Below are 20412 nucleotides of genomic sequence, written 5' to 3'. Positions count from 1 at the left end.
GCGTTTTACCCGTTAACTATGGGCCCCTCCCCATTAACAACTAACAGGACAAGAGGTCATCAGTTGGAGAAAAATTCAAACAACGGTTTAACCACACTTAAAAAGATTACACGCCGTGTTCCCGACGTGCTATCGAGGTTCCTGCCCCTGGTGCGGAGGAAATCCATCACTTTTAACGCGATAGAGTTAAGGGCCCCGTGTAGCAGAAAATCCTGTGCCGGCTTCGGCATCGGCCTTAAGCATCGGCGTCTGGCGGAAATAATCATGCCGAACATCATCATTCCGAACCACCCCGACCACACAGGCCCTCCGCGTGGCGCAAGGTGTTAATGAACAAAAATTGAATTTCTCAAAGTAAAATCCGTCAGAAAAATTGTAAAGTACGACTTAACCACAACCTACAGGCCGTGATGGCGTCGGATTGTAATTTGAATATACGAGAAAAAAGCCTGATAAGCAGCCAGGGATCTTTGAATGCCATCGCGTTAAGGGCGATGCTTAAGCGTCCTCCAATTCTGATGGTGTTTCGCTGTGCTTTGGTTCTAGGCAACATTGAGGGGAAGGTTGAAAACCGAGCCTTTCTCGATTTTGGACACGTGCGCGCCTCGGGGCAACAGCAAACAATTATTAAATAATATAAAAAGGTCCTAGGGCCTTCACATTTTGATATAAGACGGCTTAAATTGCTCCCGTAAAATATCTTCCCAGCAATGTATTTGTAATTAAAAGGGAAGCCGACTTTAAGGGGATCAGTGTAAGCTTGGTCTTTGTAAGCTGGCTTTTCCACGTTCGTGTGTTGCAGTGAAGCCCACTCATAAAGAGAAATGTGATGCGAACGGAGCCCGATAACGCTATCGCGTTCCACTCTTAAAGGCGAAGCTTAATCGTTCTCCAATTTTTTCACATTACCTGGGGCTGCTCAAAACAGCCTCCACACCTGAAAGAGACATATTTGGCAGCACAACACACTCTAAATTAGGGAGCCTACATGCAACGCCGTTTTAAAACAGCAAAGCAGCGCTTGAATGTAGGCTCCCCACTCTGAATCAGTGGGAGGCACTACTGTTCAGCTCTGACCTGGCCGACCAGCAATCGCTGATCGACCAAGTTGGACGGGTGGCTAAGACCAGTGGGGCTCTCGACTAGGGCTTCCTCATGAGAATAGTCTATTTGTTTATCATTGAATGAAAGTTTCTTTTATCTCTCTCCGGAAATTTGGCGGAATTCTCACAATTTTCGCATCAATTATAATGAAAACAGGCTGAATGTGAAACGCATGCCGAACCTGTTCAGTATGGTATGTCATAGAAAAAGGTGAACTTTTTGTCATTGGATTGAACCGACAGACAGATACCGTGAGCGAACCGCCGTAAAGCCCGGAATACATGGAGCGAACTTTCACGGCGAAATTCGCCCGGCAGGAATAGACGCGGCGTCACGACGCCAATGGTTCGCTGGCATCGCATACATGCAGCGAAAAAGAGGCGGATGCCGCCGCGCGCTCGTAGCATATAGTAGCATATCTGTCAGTGTTGCCAGACTCCATGAATGCGTTTTTGCAAAACTATAATAAATAGTAAATAGGCTTTTTATTGTATTATTTGTTGTTAATGGCTAAGCAACTTGGAAAAAAGTTTCAAATAGGCGCTTACAAACAATTTCCACAAATTTCAGTGAGCTGTAAGGATTTCAGCGGGCTGGCTTTGCGTCGTCTGGCTACGTTGAGCGGTGGCACCGCGGCAGACGTTGGAGAAGGTATTGTGGCTCTCCAACAGCGACGAGTTCACTTTCTTGTGTAAAAACACATGGTGATACATGTTTACCTCAGTTTCAGTTCCTGTTTTAAAGCCACCTCCAACAACAAGCGTTCAGTACTGCAGCCGGAGAGGTTAAGATTACCAAAATTTGGCGTGAAATGGGCCTGCCAGCGGCTCTCGTTCTCGATCCCCCAGGCATTCCGGGTGCCGTCTGGGCCCCCGCAGATGCAAACAGCCAGAAGACCAGGCATGGTCGGCTTTTTAATATAATCTGCAGTCCTGCCGTCCCTCTTTTCCCTCAAGGCACTCGAGCAGAAGGGACGTTTGGCGGCTCCCAACGAGCTGCCGGAAGTCGGACGGAGATCTATCGTCGCGACGCCTGGTGAGCGCGCGAGGCTCTCTCGCTACTTCCGGTGGCGATTTTCTCCGGCAGTCGTTTTTCCGATCGGACCGGGTCGCCGGCGGGAGCCAAATTTTCGACGCCGAGCGTCGAGCGTCCGCCGCCGGGCGAATTTCGTCGCTTCGACGCCAGTTTTCTGCTCCATGTATCCCGGCCTTTTAGCTTAGGGGCGATGGTGTTGCGCTGCTGAGCTCGAGGTCGCGGTTTGGTTCCCGGCCATGGCAGCCGCATTGCGAGGGTGTCGAAATACAAAAATGCTGGTGTACATAGATTTAGGTGCACGTGGGGAAAACTCCACAACGGCATGCCTCATATTAGATGATGGTTCACGTAAAAACGCAAAAATTTGCTTTTCTTTAAATACATATACGTCTCAAGAAGAAGGAACTACAACTGTAATATTAGCGGTTCTATCTTTGTCCTGCAACAGCCAGCCACACGTGACTGTGGTTAGGATTTGTGTGGGGTAAATTTTGCGAACCTGCCAGCAGCATTCATGTCGGCTGAAGTTCAGTAGGAGGAAAGTGCTCGCACTTAGTCAGCAACTAGCTCATTCTGGTCTCGTCGACATGGAGGCCATCTTTCTTTGCTAAAGTAGGCAACTCTACGCCACCTCAGCGCATGCAAGCATAGTTTTTCTTCCTCGACTTCTGTGTTACTGCTAGTCGAAAGCTTTGATACAAGCCGCGAAAGCGCGTGCTTGTCTTCCGACCATGACCTTCATTTTCAATAATCAGTCGCGTCATGTGTGCCACCGTTAGAGCCGTTCGGCTTCCACAAAAAGTGGTTTCTGTCTTCAGTCGATGGTACTGCAAACTTCTCGGCGTAATGAAACGGAAAGTGACAGTATACTCTGCTTCGTAAGATCAAACGTTCCTTTTTTTTTTCTTTTTTTTTCCCGCGCGTTGTATGTAATCACGGACTCATACGTCTGCTGAACTTTCTATAGGCCGTGCTAAGCGCACAAAGCTTACGCAGGAGGATTAAAATGGAGATCTTTAAGTTTACTGCATTCATTGACCAGTAAACAGGTATCTGCGCATGATGTCTATTGCTCTGCAGAATGTGAAGACGTGGTATGCTGATTGACTGAAGAAATTTTAATTTTCGAAAGCGTGGCGCCTTAACCTTAGATACGAGGATCGAGAAATGTGACATTTTTAATTCTAGGCATGATATCATCAGTTCAGCTGCTTCAATATTTTGGTCTATGTGGCGGTGTTTCATAGATAAATAGAGAGAGAGAGGAAAGGCAGGGAGGTTAACCAGAGGCTAGTTTCCGGTTTGCTACCGTGCACTGGGGTTGGGGATACAGGGGCTGGAAAGAGGGCGAGGGAAAGAGAGAGAGGATAAAAGAGAAAACTAAAATAGGAACAGGTAACAGGTAACAAGAAAGGCGTTCCAATCACGGGCGTTTGTACAGGCCGGAGGATCTCAAGAAGCGCAGTAGCGCTTACGCGGCCTTCTGATGCGATGGTAAGTAGCGTCGACGTTGGAACATTCTTTCTTCTGACCGAGGCGGGTTGTCCAACTGGTTCAGCAGGACGGAAGACGATCATCGCTGAGCAGTGCACTACTGGCACTGGCAAAGAACACCCCGAATTGTTTTCACGTCGCCACAATCGTCACATGCCGCGGTGTCGGCCATCCCTATATGCGGAGCGCGTAGGCATTGATAAACGCGACGCCCAACCGTAGCCTACACAAAAGGGTCGCGTCTCTTCGGTGAAGTCTTGGTGGAAGTGGAAGGCTTTAGTTTGGATCCAGGGTGTGTAACCGGGTGTGCGTAACATGGGGGTTCGTTCCACTCTTATGTGGAACGTGCATTGACGTGCAAGTAGGCGGAGCATCATTGCAGCATCTGTCCTAGACAGCGGGATTGATATTGTATTGTCGTCTACATGCGCTGAACAGCAACTTGATCGACACGTTCATTGCCGATAATACCACAGTGACTTGGCAGCTACTGAAAAATTATTTCATGTCCATCTCAGTCAGGTGGTGTATGGCCTCTGATTTCGAATACCAACTGTTCATGCGGACCCGCGCCGTATACACTGCAGTGCCGCCTTCGAGTCACAGAAAGTCGACCATTTGTGTGTTGGTTCGTCATTAATTAAGTGTAGTGTGACTCGAAGCGCTGCCAGTTCTGCTGCCGTCGACGTTGTCCAGTGAGACGTTTTCAACATGCTGGTGGCAGCTTTTCATGGAATGACGACAGCTGTGGTAGAGCTGTTCGACAGGACGGAGACATCGGTGTATTATGTAGGTGTAACTCCGGTACTTCTCATATAATAGGAGTAAGGTAACCTGTTGAGGAGCCGGCGATGACGTATCTGCTTTTTTTTCGGACGCCAGGTATTGTCAGGTTATTGGCTGAATTAGGCACCAAGAAGAATTTCAAGGTCTGGCGGCAGGTGTGAAGAAAGATTGTATAGCCTCACTATGTGCGGATACCATTCGGCAGAACAAGGCACGTGGTCTCTCAGCAGGTAGAGAGGCAAGATTGGTGCCAAGGAGTCCGGGCGAGGTGCCTTACCTGCCCTCTTGGTGCTTCAATTGCGATGTGGGTCTTGATGAGGTGGTCTCTGGCTATCGCAATAGTTGCCGCCATTGATGCACTTCGAGGATGGATGAATGGAATAACTTTATTGCAAGGTCCTGCGGGCTACGGGGCGCAAGGCCCCACAGAGCGGGCTACTCCCACGTTGGGACCGGGAGTTTTAACTCCCTGGCAGCATCGTGGGCTCGCTGGACGGCCGAGAGCTGCTCCGCCAGGTCCGTGCTGCGTAGTGCTTCTTGTAGCCTGGCGGAGTCTTGATTCCTTTTTGCGCGGGTCCGACCACACGGCCAGAACAAGTGATGTATGGCTAGTGTGCTAAGGTACTTTTTCTAATATGATGTTGTGTATAGCGCAGGCATGTAGTGATGTAGTCTGTTCTGCGTGGGGTACGTGTTGGTTTGAAGCATTCTGAAGGTGATGGCTTGAGGCCTGGTGAGCTCATTGTGAGGTGTGCTGTATATTCTGCGGTCTGGATAAGAGTGCTTTGTGATCTCGTTGTATGTGGAGGGAGCGTCCCGATTCTCGCGGGGATGAATGGAAATCTGGAGCGCCAGGACCTGAACACTTTGTGTAGTACGTAGGCTTGTTTTATTTGACTTATTCAATGCTGGCAAGCTGTACCGCAAGAAGCGGACAAAAATACCCTATATAGGTGCAGCATAGAGCTTGTGAACTTTCTCCAGGTCTTTCCAGCGAAGAAATTCAATAGCTGGCAGATGCCTGTCAACCGCTTTTAAATGCGAAGCATTTCTTGCCGGCGGCTCTGACCCCCCCAGCGCATGCGCGTCCCCTCCCCCTCTCTCTCCTTTCCTACGCTCCCCCCTTTCTCTCCTCTAGGAATCCTCTACGGAGCGGCGCCCGCGTCCCACACCCCCACAGCGCATGAGCATCCCCTCCCCTTCTCTCTCCTCTCCTACGCTCCCCCTTTCTCTTCTCTAGGAATCCGGAGCGGCGCACACGACAGGTGGTGCGACAGCTGCATACTTCGCTGGGGGAGCCACAGTAGTTCCGCGGTATGAAAATGACGGAGCGCGCGCGCCTCATTCTCTCTCCTGTGCAGCGCCGCGATGAGCGCTCGGGCCGCTGCCGCGAAACCATCTCCCGCTCAAGCTAATCATCTCGCCGCTGCTTCGCATCCACACATGGTTCCCTTTAGCGGGAGATGGAGTAATTTTTTTATTTAGAATACATGGGGGCTCCATGTGATGTCTCTGTCAACTATGACAGCTAATAATTTGTAGGACCACACAGATGGTATCATCTGACCATGTGTATATTGCTACCAGTTTCCTGCAAAGTTCACGTTGTGTTTCATACAGTGCAGCCGCACTCAACATTGCCAAGACGGCTCCCCCAAATCGTATTTTTCACTGCTTGAAAGAAAGCTAGGGTAGTAGGTACTGCAATACTTGAATAACTGTAACAGATATACATACGTCAGACAGCTAGGGTGAATAGTATTCTGGGTGTAAAGAAATTACGGGAAGTTCGTCATACTGAGGAAAAGGACGCAAGAAAACCAGTCGAACTCATGATGAAAACCCAAACTACATTTATGATAACAAAAACGAAATTACACGCGGACAGAACATTAAGACACATGGCATGATACACATACAAGGCTACAACAACGTACCATGTGCTACAAGTACATGCTACAAGTGTACCATGTGCTTACGGGTAAATGCCACAAGTGCACATTTATTCCATGAAATCTCGAGACCATGATTGCGGAGGTAGAGTGTAGTCTGAGTGGCAGCGTTTTGGAGCATTGCGCGCACCTGTAGCGTGTCCCTCCAGACGCCCAAACGCGTGTGTCGCCCGCATACATTAATAATTTAACTGTGCTTGGAATGTAATCGAGGAGACCATTCAGCGTGAGGTTAAACGTAGGGCTAAGTACGCCGCACTGGGGGACGCCACAGTAGGTGTAATGTAAAGGAGTGTGGCCGTCCTCGGTGCTCATAAAGAAAGATCACATAGAGAGATAGCTCTGTATCCATAGAAACGTACGACCACCGAGGCCTACCTCATCGAGAGCGGCGAGGATGGCTTCATGTGTAACGTTGTCGTACGCCCCTTTGACGTCGAGGAACAATGAAGCGCAGAGACGTTTGCATCCTTTTTTGTGCTGAACCCAGGTAACCAGGCCAACGACATTATCAATCGATGAGTGGCCACGTCGGAAGCCTGCCATGGCATCTGGGTAGGCGTTGTCGTATTCCAACTACCCCTCCAGACGTCCGAGGATCATCCTCTCCATCACTTTGTCCACGTAGCTCGCCAATGCAATCAGGCGATACGCTAAAAGCTCCAAAGGAGACTTGCCATTCTTCAGTAACGGAACTACGCGACTAGACTTCCAGATTGTGGGAAGTGTGCCAGCTGGCCAGGATTCATTATACATTTCGAGCAAAACACTCCTCGCCCGCTCACCCAGATGACACAGAGCTCTGTAAGTCACATTCATCATGAATGTGTCTGCAATGAACTTGCTCATAGTCAAGAATCAAACCAATATACGAGCTTCGAGTGTTGTATGGAACTCCACCCTAGGTTTCTCCCCACCACGCCGGCTTAGCAAGGCTGTGGGTGTTGCGCAGCTAAGCACGAGGTCGCGGTATCAAATACCGGCCGCCGCGGCCGCATATCGATGGGGGCGAAACGAAAAAAAAGTCGCAGTTTTGCCCGAAAGGCGAAGCATCAATTGCGATAGCAAATTGGTAGAGAGCTATTTGAAGTAGGGATAGTAGTTTTATCGGCTGCATAAACTTGGACACATTCGCTTTCTAAATGAATTGACAAGCGTGGTGTCATCGCGCACAAGCAAACATGAATAGATCACACTGAATGACCGCAGACAATGACTGTCAAAACGCTGGCGCAGCCGCTGCAGCGGGCGAAGAATCGTGCGGTCTATCGCTTCAACAGAAACTGAGCGGCGAATGCACAGCGCATACAAAGGTCAGAGCCGTGTGGAGATAAGAAACGGTGCGGGCGACCGTCACCACAGCCAGTGCAAGCGTATTTATTGGCAGAGTAGAAGCTCCTCCCTCCCTCTAGGCTGCCTATACCGCTTTTTTGCTTTCGCGTGGGAGATTGCGTTCCGGTTCCCCTTGCGCTCGGTTGCAAGATACGCATTTGGTGCCCTAGCACAGCGTCGCCCCGCCTCCCTCCCCCCTCCCCCCCCCCCCATACCCCCAGGGCTTTTGGCGCGACAGTCGCGTTGGCTTTTCGCCGTGCGTTGGCTCTCCGCGATAGCGCGCGTCCCCCGCGCGCTTTCACTCGCGCATACGGCGCGCGGCGACGATTTTATCGCCCTTGGAATCTATACGGAACCTCACGGCGACGGCGACGTCGACGGCAGAAATCCGGTTGAAGTGTCCATATAATTGCTATCGCAATTAAACGCCCGTGTCCCGGGCATTGGCGGCACGTTAATAATGTCATGGTGGTCAAAATTAAGCGGGAGTCCCACTACGGCGTGCCCCATAATATAGCCGTGGTTTTGGCACGTAAAACCCCAGTGTGATGATTGCAAGAAAACGATGCCGACGACGACGAAGTGCGCATGGGTTCTTTCGCCATTGGACCACGCATGTGAGTGATCTCATCAGATCAGCCATGGTCTTGTGTTTTGCCTAAGATGCGTCGCGTCACGATTGGGCCACGTATGACGAGCACGTGGGGAAATGCTTCGTAGCGAGAGAGACGCCTAGGTAGCGGGAGACGGAAGACAGCAGGCCGAAGTGTCGGACACCGTCGATCAAGGCTCCAGGGAACGCGGCCGTCCATGCAGCTGCCGCCCGACCGTTGCTTTTGGCTAAGGCGCTTCGCTAGCACGAGTACTGCAGCTCGGAGCGTGGCCTGGCCGGCTGTGCAACCCCTTGCCGCCAGCATTCCGGATCGCGGTCAGCTGTTCAACGAAGCACCGTTCATGGACTGGCCGCGTATGCGCCGAGCACTGCGGCTCGCGCGCAATCTGTCCGCTGGGCAGGCTGACCATTACTGCAACGTGCACTGCAGTTCGGACGCAGGCTGACTGCTGAGCGGTCGTCTCCGGTTCGTCAAGAGCCATCTCTTCACCATCCAACGTCGAGGCGTGTTCTACGTCGTCACGTCATCGCCCCTAACTTCGGTAACCTCTCGTCTCCTGGCCACCGTACCGTGAGCAGTCTTGGACTGTTCGTTTCTTGTACTCACGGCAACCTTCGTCGTTGTAGCCTTGTATGTGTGTCATGCCATGTGTCTTAATGTTCTGTCCGCGTGTAATTTCGTTTTTGTTATCATAAATGTAGTTTGGGTTTTCATCATGAGTTCGACTGGTTTTCTTGCGTCCTTTTCCTCAGTATGACGAACTTCCCGTAATTTCTTTACACCCAGAATACTATTCATCCTAGCTTTCTGACGTATTTGTATCTGTTACAGTTATTCATGTATTGCAGTACCTACTACCCTAGCTTTCTTTCAAGCAGTGAAAAATACGATTTGGGGGAGCCGTCTTGGCAATGTTGAGTGCGGCTGCACTGTTATTTGTAAACACAACGTGAACTTTGCGGGAAACTGGTAGTAATATACACAAGCGACACATGCACGTATACCTTATACAAGCAAAAGCCTTGCTTTGCTGCAGTGGCACATTAAGACGGACGTTCGCCAGTGCCAATTCCGACATTAGCGGGCATTGTGCGTCATTTACTAATGACAATGAGACATCAAGTGCGGTCTTTATTAATAATCAGCCATGACTTCTTGAATGCGTGCGAAAGATGATGTGCTGGATGCCGGTGCGATTGACGTCTGGGTGCGATGCGTGGGAGCACACAATTGTGTTGCGTCATCATGGTGTAGAAACACATCTCCAACAGAAAGACGACGAGAGCGAATGTCGCCATGATGCCCCACAGGAAGAATATGGCCGCCATGTCGTCGTAGCTCAGTTCCTCGAAAGACAGCACGCCGGCTTTGGAGGCGCCGGACCGTTGCATGTCCCGGCAGCGGTGCCACTCCTTCACTCCCTCGTTGTACCACTCGAGGCGAAGTCCAGACTCCATGATGGCCCTCATTCTTCCGTGAAGCGGAGCAGACCGGATGGTACGTTGAGAAAGGGCGCAAATGCAGAGAGAGAGAGAGAACACAGCACATGGTAAGGATGCGGGTAGCGCCCATCTGGGACTATATATAGTTGGGCAAAAGCAGACCTGAGATTCCAATAAATGCTGCTCATCACCCATGACAATTTCAAACCACTTGCGCCAGGCGAAAATTGTTAAGAAAAATAAAATAAAAGAAATGTGCGGGAAAAGGTTTTAATTTTCGCATTTTGCAGTTTAACATTATTTAAGTACTTAAAAAGGGTGTGGGTGGCTCGGTACGCTGTCAAAAAAAAAAAAAAGCATTCGTTAAGTAATGCCTACCTCGGAATCAATAAAGTAAAGGTGAAGGAGGTTCCATCTACTCCATTTTCGCACTTCAGTTGGCTTTCTAACAACACTCAGTTCTTGGCGAATATGTTTTCATGGCTGGTTAATCACAAAAAAATAATAATAAAGGGACATGCGTATGTACATTGTGACCGTTTCCTTCCGGTTATTTCACCTTCGTCCCTGCCAGATTGTAACTATCTTTATCGTGTGAAAGAACTTTATGAACACTAGCCATGCGTCACAAGGGAGTGCCGAATAGCCGAAGTTTAATCTGAAAGCGTACTTCGCTTGAATCCTCTTCTGCAGTTCCGCTGGCAGCCGCTTGGAGTACGCCATAGTGCTGAAAGACGTGAAGAGCAGCTCCGGAGCCACGTACAGCCGTCCTCCGGTGAGGCGGCAGTGTTTAGCAAGCATGTGCATGCTCCCGTCGCGGTCGTTGATTAAGACAGCGCGTCCACTGTACAGCTGCTCTAGGGAGCCTTGGGAGTACAGCTCGGACAGGGGCACGAATCCGTCTTGGCGAAGAGCCAGGCTGGTCAATGCGCGCAGTGAGGGCTTTTCCGACGTCTGCGCAAAGAATAGCGTTCGTCAAACGCCTAAATTATAAATCTGCAGTAGTTCTCGTACGAAATGCAGCGGCACTCAAATGCACTAAAGGAACACTAAAAGCACAGCAGACCTAAAATATTATGAACCTAGGTCGCCGTAACACAGTGTGCTCTGTTGTCAATAGGCCACTCGACGCCATAGAGTTTCATACCAAGATCGCGAGAGGAAAACCTGGCGCTGCAATCGTTCATCTAGCATGGGAACAGAAGTGCTGCTTTTTTTGGCATAGCTTCTTTGAGGAAGGATGTTACGGCTTTGTTACTCTTCGTTGAGGCTGAAGTGAGTGAAACGCATTCCAACGCTTCGTTAGAGAAGTTAAGTGTTCTAAGTTCGCAGCTATTCTCATGGTGCTACTTTCTGACCGTAACTAAAGCATGGCACTTTTGCCTGCAACTAAACCTAGATAACATTTGGACGGCAATACTCACTATGACTGAAAGGACTTTTGATATTTTTAAATATCCTTCCTTGTTGTATAATTTCGAAAATGACTTGATTTCTAGCAATCAGGGTCTATATGAAAGAAATCGGGGTCAGGTATTGAGCTTGCGACGAAAAAATTATACCGTCGAGTAGTTTAGATCTGGACAGCTGCAACGCCCTTAGGGAGACCAGAGATGGAAGTTGTGACGAATTTATTAAAGAAAGTTTTCTATGTCTCACTGATTCGTCCATGAGCGCCGAAAAAGCGCTGCAGGAAAGCCAACTTACACACTGGAACTATCGGCGCATCTGCGCACACAATCGTAGAACACTGCAGTTTACATTCAGAGTTGTACCGATAAAAACAATGGGAACTGCAACGCCACGCTACCCAGACGAACTGTATATAACTGCATTGCACTACGCGCGTCACGGAATGCATTCCCGTCCGTCACCAGGCCGCGGGTGCAGCGCACAGCAGAAGAAGAGGCTGCCGTACGCGAACGTAAGCGCGATCGCGATCGTGCCTGTAAGGCCGATCCCGTCCGTGTATCGGCAAGGCATGTAGTCCGTGAAAGTGTGAGTGTGTGTGTGTAATCAGCGGCTCCATGATCTAAAATAAAGGCTACGCAACTTAACGAAATGTGTCTTCATTCAACTTCAACGTTAACAAAGTACAATACTAAACAAGCAATCAAACCACATATGCATCGCAATGGGTCGCTCAGCATTTCTTAGGCTCGTTGCGTGGTCGTTGGCTTTGGACTTTGATTCAGTTTTAATGGGTGAAAACTTCGCGTTCAACCATCTTTCTTTAAGAAAGAGGATTCGAGTTTTGGTGTTTTAACTTCTATGTGTGCCGAACAGTCATTCTGGCGACAAGTGCATACGTACACTAGAACCAGGTTTCCATCTCTAGATTACTCAGCTGTAGTACTTACTTTCCAGCTTTATTGTAATTATGCAGTTGCAAAATTTTATGTTCACTGAAAGCGGATGAAAAAAAAAATGTCAACTGACCACGCAAAAAATCACCGTGAGACGAAAGCAGCATCTGCGTGCATGCACCGTTTGTGAACGAGCGTAAATAGCAGAGTCAAGCGTCGTAAACGTTTCGTCATAGGTTAAGGAGTCGGGAAAACTTGGCGCTCATTTTTCTGCTGCCCCTACCAGAAGACGAGTGACCATTTCAGTCATATTGAAAGCCTCTTGTTTTATTGGATATAGTCGTGAATGCCGCCGAACCGGATGCTTTTTCAGTGGTTTTGCTGGTGCCGAGAATGCTAAGATAACCTCGAAATATGCGACTCACAATATGTGACGCTGTAGCTCGGCTTTAAACTCGTAGGCGTTCGTCTGCTGGAGTGTACTTTATAGCGGAAGAATTCATCTCAATACAGTTGCTCAAGCTCGCTTGTTTTGTGTTTTACACATGTGAAAGTAAACCAACATTTCACATCATGTTCATCTCATTTCCACAATAAGAATTCGCAAAGCGTGTTCATGCCCGGAATTCTTCGCGCCAACATCACCGACCGAGTTATCTGCTCCTACAGCCGATTTAAGCTTCTGACAGGGCAGCGGTTCCTTCAGTGGTGACGTCGGTAAAGTAGCCAACATGTCGAACCCTTCGCGCTTTTATGCACCGCATGTTTGTAAATAACATTCCTTGTAACCCAGAAAGACAAGTAACCGATGCCTTTTTATGATTCTGTGCCCACAAGTGTATTTTGAAACTGTTTGCGACTGTCTGTCTGTGTTCCTTTTGCTATTACGTTGTGGCGTTATGGAAATGAACTCCAGCCCTGATGCCTCGAGGCTTTGCTAGATGCCGAATCCTTATTCGAGTGCCCGTCTGAAAAGATACTATCCTTTTTTATTTGAAGATGCAGACGCGTACTCGGTTCAGTCCGCAAAAAGCCACGCTGAGCTGGTATCTGCTATAAAAGCGACAAAGGCAAGTAAAGAGAACATGTAAAAAAAATTGCCGCGTATCTGCGTGCTTCGCTGCAAATGGCGTCGAAAGACGATAGTCTTCTGCCGGCCGTACTACATGAGTGCTGGTCTGATCCGCAGGCCACCCGTGATGCTGTTCTCGTACCATTTCCGTCCTGGCATGATAAATGCAATGGAGGTTTGTTTGAACAGATTTCATTTTACCGCATTATTTCATCAAGCGGCCATTTATGTTTTGCCCTGCCTCAGACAGCGCTTCCTTTATGTTGAATCGGCCGCATCTGGCTGGCATTGATAAAATTGAGGAGGCGCTGCGTGAGACATGGACGCCATCTGGCAATACATCGGGAAACATGAGCTTGTGCAGAGGGTTTCCTTCCTCCATGGCAGAGGGCGCTCGTCGGCGCGCAGTCGGGGAACGTCGTTCGTCGGCGCGCATAGCATGGCATTTTCAGCGCAGCTTAAGAAGCTAGGGTCTTTAGAGTTACGTATCTATGTATTTTCTATTAAAGGAACACACCTCCTAATACTTACCTAGTGATGTTGCGCCTCAGATATGTGTAATATTTACTTTGTGATCGATAACGTTCACAAGTATGAACAGCCGTACCAGTTTAAGTAGTGTGCGCGGTAAGCAAGTGGTCCAACTTTGGCCGGGTGGCTGAATCGGGTGACAGACAGACAAACAGACAGACAGACAGACAGACAGACAGACCAAATTTTCAGCGTTTAAGTTCCCCAAGAAAGACTATCGTCTTTAATAAAATTGGAGGAATTTAGATATGACTAAACGAGCTCGAAAAGATAACGAGCACGCTTGACTGCATCGATGAAGACGTAGCTATGGTACAGAGCTCAGTAGGCGCCATGTCAGTCCTGCACGACCACTTGCAATCACGTCTTGACGAAATATAGGATCACTCACGACGCATAGAAATGGTCACTCACGGCCCATGGCAGTGCTGACCCAAAAGAAACTTGGGAGCAATGTGAGGCCAATGCAAGGATGTTATTAGCTGGTATTTTTTATGTATTGCCTGATAACACAATTGAGTGCAGGTCATCGTCTTGGAACCTTCAAGCCAGACAAACACAGGCCTATAATTGGTAAATTTTCCTCGTATAAAACAAAAGATAAGATACTTAGTGCACGAAGTACACTGAAATAAATGTTTCTGTCACTGAAGATTTTTCACTTGCTACACGCCAGGCCCGGAAGAAACTTGTCGAATTTGCAAGCAACCAACCAGGTGCGCCTACCCCTTCCAACTCGGACACAAAAAATTACTTTTGAACAAAGACCACTACGAGTACGAATCTAAAAGCGGCTTCGTAAAAGAATGTACACCAAGATTTGTAACTGAGAGCCATGAATCGCTTCACACTAGGGACACTACGTCATAGGAATTCCCGAGGGACAGTAAGACTACACAATCATAAATTTCAGTTCTTTTTACTAATATAGGCAGCATTGTAAGTAAACGGGACTCTCGTGCATCCACAATTGATACATGTAATGCTGACCTAACTGTATTATACGAAACCTGCCTGCATCCTCATATTTCCGATCGTGAATTACTTTTAACTTCCAAAAAGTTTTTCTTTTTACCGCTGCGACCGGACAACACACAAGAGTGGTGGTGTATTGGCCACTGTACGCCAGAATATTCCATCGCAATGTATTCAAATATTCCCTAGCTTAGAGATACTTCGGGTACTCCTTCAGTTAACGAATAAAAAAATAGTTGACGGCGTCTGTTATCACGCCTCTGATTGCTCATGCAGGTTTATTGATTATCTGCACAACGTTACTAACTTTGTGTCCTTGCGGCACCCAGCCTATGTTATTACTAGGTGAGTTTATTATTCCAAACATTTGCTGGAAATTCGATCCCCCGCTTCAACAGCCATTTTCAACATTAGCCAAAAATTTCTTCATTTCTGCTCAGTGATTTCCCTTACTCAAATAATAATAGGGCCTACAAGGACAGCTTCATCTAGCGGTAACATCCTCGATGTCTCATCCTGACCTCTTATCAGATATCACCCACATACCTTCTTTAGACGATCACATTTTACTATCCTTTAAGATTAATCTCCGGTATTTCAAAGCTGAAAAGAAATCTAAAACCTTTCGCAACTTCAAGAAAGCCAACTTTGATGCTATAGACGCAGGCCTGTGCGCATTTCCTGACACAAGTCTGAAAGATTTCGACCAGCGAGATGTTCACACGAATTCGAACATGTTCCTTTCTAAGGTTAATGAATTCACAGACAGATACATCCCCTTACGCACAGTCACCTATAATTGCAATGCGCCATAGTACAACGCCCATATTAAACGACTATCAAACAAGACAAAACGTCTGCATAGATCAGCCAAAACTAGTTCAAATTTCATTCGGTGGAAAGGTTATCAAGTTGCTTCAGAGCAATACACAAGTGCGCTTCAAAACGCCAAGGACAACTTTCATTTTAGTACTCTGCCATCAATACTAAAACTGGTACTGAGAAATTATGGCTCATTATAAACCCCAGCAAAAGGGCTGACGTAAGCTTAGTCGATGGCACAGGTAACGCCATTCCATCAAGCAGATGCGCATATATGCCCTGAACGATGCTTTTTCAAAAACATTTATCTCACACTTCCAATGTTTGTCTACCTGCGGCACAATTTTAGACCCATACAGTAATGTTTCCAATAATAATTGACCCAGCTGGTGTAGACTTTCATCAATTAAACTTTCATCATCCTCGGACTGCGATTTTATTAGCGTCAAGTACTTGAACAGCACTGCTGTCTACTCCTCGATAATACTAACAAAGATTTTTGAACAGTCGCTTGATACAGGTTCTTTACCAGCTGAGTGAAAAGCCGGCAAGGTTTTTCCACTACATAAATCAGATAATAAGCATTCCCCACTTTACTACCGGCCGATTTCGCTTACTAGCATTTGATGTAAAATTTTAGAACACATCTTGTTTTCAGGTCTTGCTAACTTTCTTAAATCAATCCCTTGTTTCATGTACGCGCAACACGGCTTCGGATCGAATCCCGGCCACGGCGGCCGCATTTCGATGGGGGCGAATTGCGAAAACACCCGTGTACTTAGATTTAGGTGCTCGTTAAAGAACCCCAGGTGGTCCAAATTTCCGGAGTCCCCCACTACGGCGTGCCTCATAAACAGATCGTGGTTTCGGCACGTAAAACCCCATAATTCAATTCAACACGGCTTCGGAAAGAATACTCTTCTGAAACGCGACTAGTATTATTCACGCATAAATTGGGTGTCATCCTTGATGCCAGCGTTCTTCATAAATCACATATTTTTAGATATCTCAAAAGCATTTGACAAGGTATGCCATGAACTACTACACATAAGCTTCGTCTTCTAAAAATAGATAGCAAGTTACGTTGCTTGAGGTTTTTTTTTTTATTTTTTTTTTATTTATTTTTTTTTTTACTAACCGCTGTCAGTACGTTTCGACTAACAACACTGACTAAAAGCTTAGCGGTGTTCACTCTGGCGTACCTCAAGGCTCGGTACTTGGCCCTCTTCACTTTCTAATTTACATTAATGATTTGGCGTCCTGAGTTTTTTCGCATATTCATTTGTTTCCTGATGAGTGTGTAAATTTTCGAGAAATAACAACTGCGAACGATGATATTAACGCTGTCTCAAGTTGGTACACGACGTGGTGTATGGAACTAAACATTAACAAGTGTAAATTATTGCGTGCATCATGAAGCATTCAAGCCCCATACACTTACCTTCTTAACAACGTTCCCCTGGACCCCAAGACTAGCTACAGATACCTTCGTGTACATATCAAGAGTGATATTGCCTGGACTACTCCCTGCGCAGAACCTTGGGCTTTCTTCGTCCTAACCTTTAGCTTCCCCAATCAGCCTTAAAACTGATGCTGTATAAAACACTAATACATCCAAAGCTTGAATACGTCCCGTCTATTTGGGATCCAGGTCATGGATAACGCAGTCCGTTTTCTCCAGTCTAATTATAACAGAACTGCTAGCACAGCCGCCATGAAATCAAGTTTTAACTTACGTTCTCTCGCATCGCATGACAAACAACTACGTCTCTGTTTTTTTTTTTTTTCTCATGAAACCTTTCATCACCCTGAATTATACAATGAGCCACTTCAGTCACCGCAATATATATCTCGAAGATTAGATCATGCTAACAAGGTCGGTATACCTTCTTTCAGAACTAATTCCTTTTCACTTTCATTTCTTCCAAGCACATCTGACGAGTGGAATCACCTTCCTGAGAATATTACTACAACTCTAAACCATGAGCTCTTAAAAAAGAAAGCCTGGGTAATATTGGATAAATTGAACCCATTTTGTTCTTGCTATTTTTATGTTAACCATGTTTATCTTGCTTTATTTCTTTCTGTTTTATTCTTTCTTCGCTATATCTTATGTGTATAGATAGAAACCATTTTAGTGTCGGTTACTATTATAATAACCATGTTAATCATGCTTGATTCATTATGTTGCACATGCTGCTTATATATATATATATATATCCTTTGTATTTCGTGTTTCGCATTTCCCTCTGTAATGCTTCGGCCCAGAGGGTATGTCAAATAAATAAAATCTGACACTATGCTGCAGTGGACGATTCAGTCTAGACATGACTTAACATATCCTTCACTGTGTTTTTGATGCTGTTTTTTGTTTCCTTGCACACCGCACATATATGCTGTACCTGTGTATGTCGGCTCGTCAGCAATAAACTTCAAGCGCTCGTATAGAGTCATGTGTACTTTTCTTGTGTCCTTCGCCTTTCCGCACAGGTGCCTCAGTATGTTGAGCCCAACTACACCATCCACTCGTGCTCAAAGCGTTCACTTATCCTATCGCTGAGAGTTGCTACACCCTCAATACGCGCACTCACCCGCACGTAGGCATCAAACGCCGTGTCCTTCCAGATGAGCGGTCGTATCGACGTCTGGTACGCGACGTCTTCTACTGATCGGAATCGCGGTGGCTCGCTCTTGATGGCAATGCTGGCCATCAGGTGGCCAGCGAATTCGTTCGTTAGCACCAGCACCGCCAGCCACCAGAACGACAGGAGTAGCCGGCCGGCGTAGCTGTCCGTGTGAGCCGTGTGCCCTGCAAGAGGGTGAGACGTCGAGGAAAACACGTTTTGCTGCGAAAACTCTCAGAATGATGGACGCTAAGGAGAAGACGCTGAGCGATTACCTTCCTGGAACTACCGCAGTGTTTATTTCTTGTAACGTAAAAAGGCGTGAAACTATGTGAAGAAAGATTGACAGGATAGAGGGAAACCCGCAACTGTCATGTCAATTTTAAAGACGATAGTCTTTCTTGGGCTAGTAAACGCGAAAAACTTTGTCTGTCACTAGATTCAACCGCCCGGCCAAAACCAAGCATGCGGAGAGGAGGTGCAGAGAGAGAAATAAAGAGAGACAGACAGAGAGCGAGAGTTATAAATAAATAAAATAAACGGTCTTGGCGAGGCGAGGCGAGACTCCAACCCGGGTACCCACGGTACGAAGGCGAGTGCCATAACCACTAGGTCATACACCCACGCTTGTACAACATGCATTTATGGGAACCATATCATTGCGTTGTACCTGAGATTGTAACAGAACTAGCTATGGGTAAAAGAAAGATAACATGAGAGCAAGAGACATTTAAAGAAAGAGAGACATACAGAAAGAAATTAGCAATGAAACGCTGCAAATGAAAAAAAAATATATCAACGTGTTAGAAATGGTGTCGAAGAGACGCTATGCGTTAAAAAACAAGCCGACTGAAGCCGCGGCTCTGTAGCCGGCTTTAAGCCAACAGTAATAAAAGGTCCCAACAGATGACGCGAGAGCCGGGCGAACGCTGGAAATTTGAATTGAATTCAGCAAAACATCCATTGCATCCATCATGGGCGAAGTGAGAGGGGAGAGGAAGAGCGTGAGGGGTGAGAGAGAAAAGAAGAGAGCGTGTTACGTATCAGGGGCGGCAGAAGACTATCGTCTTTCGACGGCATGTGCAGCGAAGCAAGCAGATATGCGGCTTCGCGCCTTCTTTTTCCTTTCCTTTAACCGCAAGAAAGTATGAACCAACTAACCCAACGAGATGTATACATGTTAGTTAGGCCTTAAGAAGTTTACTAACTACTGGTGAAATTAGATGTTTGAAGTCGACCATGCCTTTCTTTACTGATTCTCGCACGTTGAAGCACCTACGTCGAATCCATGCATGTGTGACGCTAAGGAAGCAGAGTTTTAAGCCGATCTTACCGCGAAACTATAGTGTTCAGAATTCCTGCGATAAAACGTCCGCTCATAAGCGCACGTTCCAAACGCCAGATACAGATGTAGAAAAAAAAATTATTGAAAGAACCTCTGTAGCTAAATCGCAATCAAATCTAAAGAGAATTTTGCGATTGTCAAAGATGATGCGCGGACAAGGAGAGTGGAGCGCGGGTTGGTTAGGGTAGAAAATCCTCAAAATTTTAACTTCGCAGATTTAGGTGCTTGATGAGGCCATGGAAAATGATCAAATTTGTGCTGATGGCATTTCTTCTTGATGCTCACTCTATCGATATTAACATTCGTAAAAATAGCTTGTGTGTTAGCAGAAACTTTAAAAACTTTTGTATACCATTCTATCTCAACAGAAGAACCTTCCCCATCCCTCATCACAAGCTAAACAGAGCACAGGCAACCACCCTTCGACTGTTACAGACAAACACATACCCCTCACTAACACGTTACCACAGGATCTACCCAGACACCTACCCTAGTAGCATTTGCAAGATCTGTAAGACTGAGGTAGCATCGCTTCCCCACATGCTACGGGAATGTAAAAACCAATATCCGACAAATAATACCGTGACCCTCTCGTCGAGATGGCACGCCGCCCTGCGCAGCTCCCAACTCGACGACCAACTCTGGGCTACCCAGCAAGCCTGCGAGGCGGCGAAGAGGCAAGACCTCGATGTCCCCCCCAGGGAGGCCTAGGCCCAGCCAACTAAACTGCTGGTTTAAATAAAAGTTTGTTCCTCCTCCTCCTCGGGGCGCTACTGTAAACTGCGCCAAAGTATCCTCGGAGGCTTCATTTGTGCAGTCGAAGACAATTTTCAATTGTTGCTTCAAGCAAGTAGCTCAACTCTACTGCCCGAAACTTTGTGCACGCATAGGAGACTCTCCATACTCCAAGTCAACCGCTGAAAGTGTCCTTCGAAGTTCGGAAGTATTAATTCTAGAGCGCTAACTGTGTGCAGTCGT

General features: G+C 47.1%; 1 protein-coding gene across 1 annotated transcript in view; it reads right to left on the bottom strand.

The window, feature by feature from the left end:
- Positions 1-9435: 9435 nt before the first annotated feature.
- LOC119448798 (glutamate receptor ionotropic, kainate glr-3) overlaps positions 9436-20412 on the bottom strand; it is a 30764-nt gene continuing 19787 nt past the window's right edge. The window contains exons 7-9 of the mRNA XM_037712013.2: positions 18057-18274; positions 10430-10713; positions 9436-9787 (exon numbers count right to left, since the gene is read on the bottom strand). Of these exons, the coding sequence (XP_037567941.1) occupies positions 9436-9787; positions 10430-10713; positions 18057-18274 (854 nt within the window). The remainder of the gene's footprint in view (positions 9788-10429; positions 10714-18056; positions 18275-20412) is intronic.

Source organism: Dermacentor silvarum, chromosome 4 (genome assembly GCF_013339745.2).
Source record: "Dermacentor silvarum isolate Dsil-2018 chromosome 4, BIME_Dsil_1.4, whole genome shotgun sequence".
Lineage (NCBI taxonomy): Eukaryota > Metazoa > Arthropoda > Arachnida > Ixodida > Ixodidae > Dermacentor > Dermacentor silvarum.
Note: the sequence above shows the minus strand (reverse complement) of the source record. Positions and strands in the feature narration are given on the sequence as shown.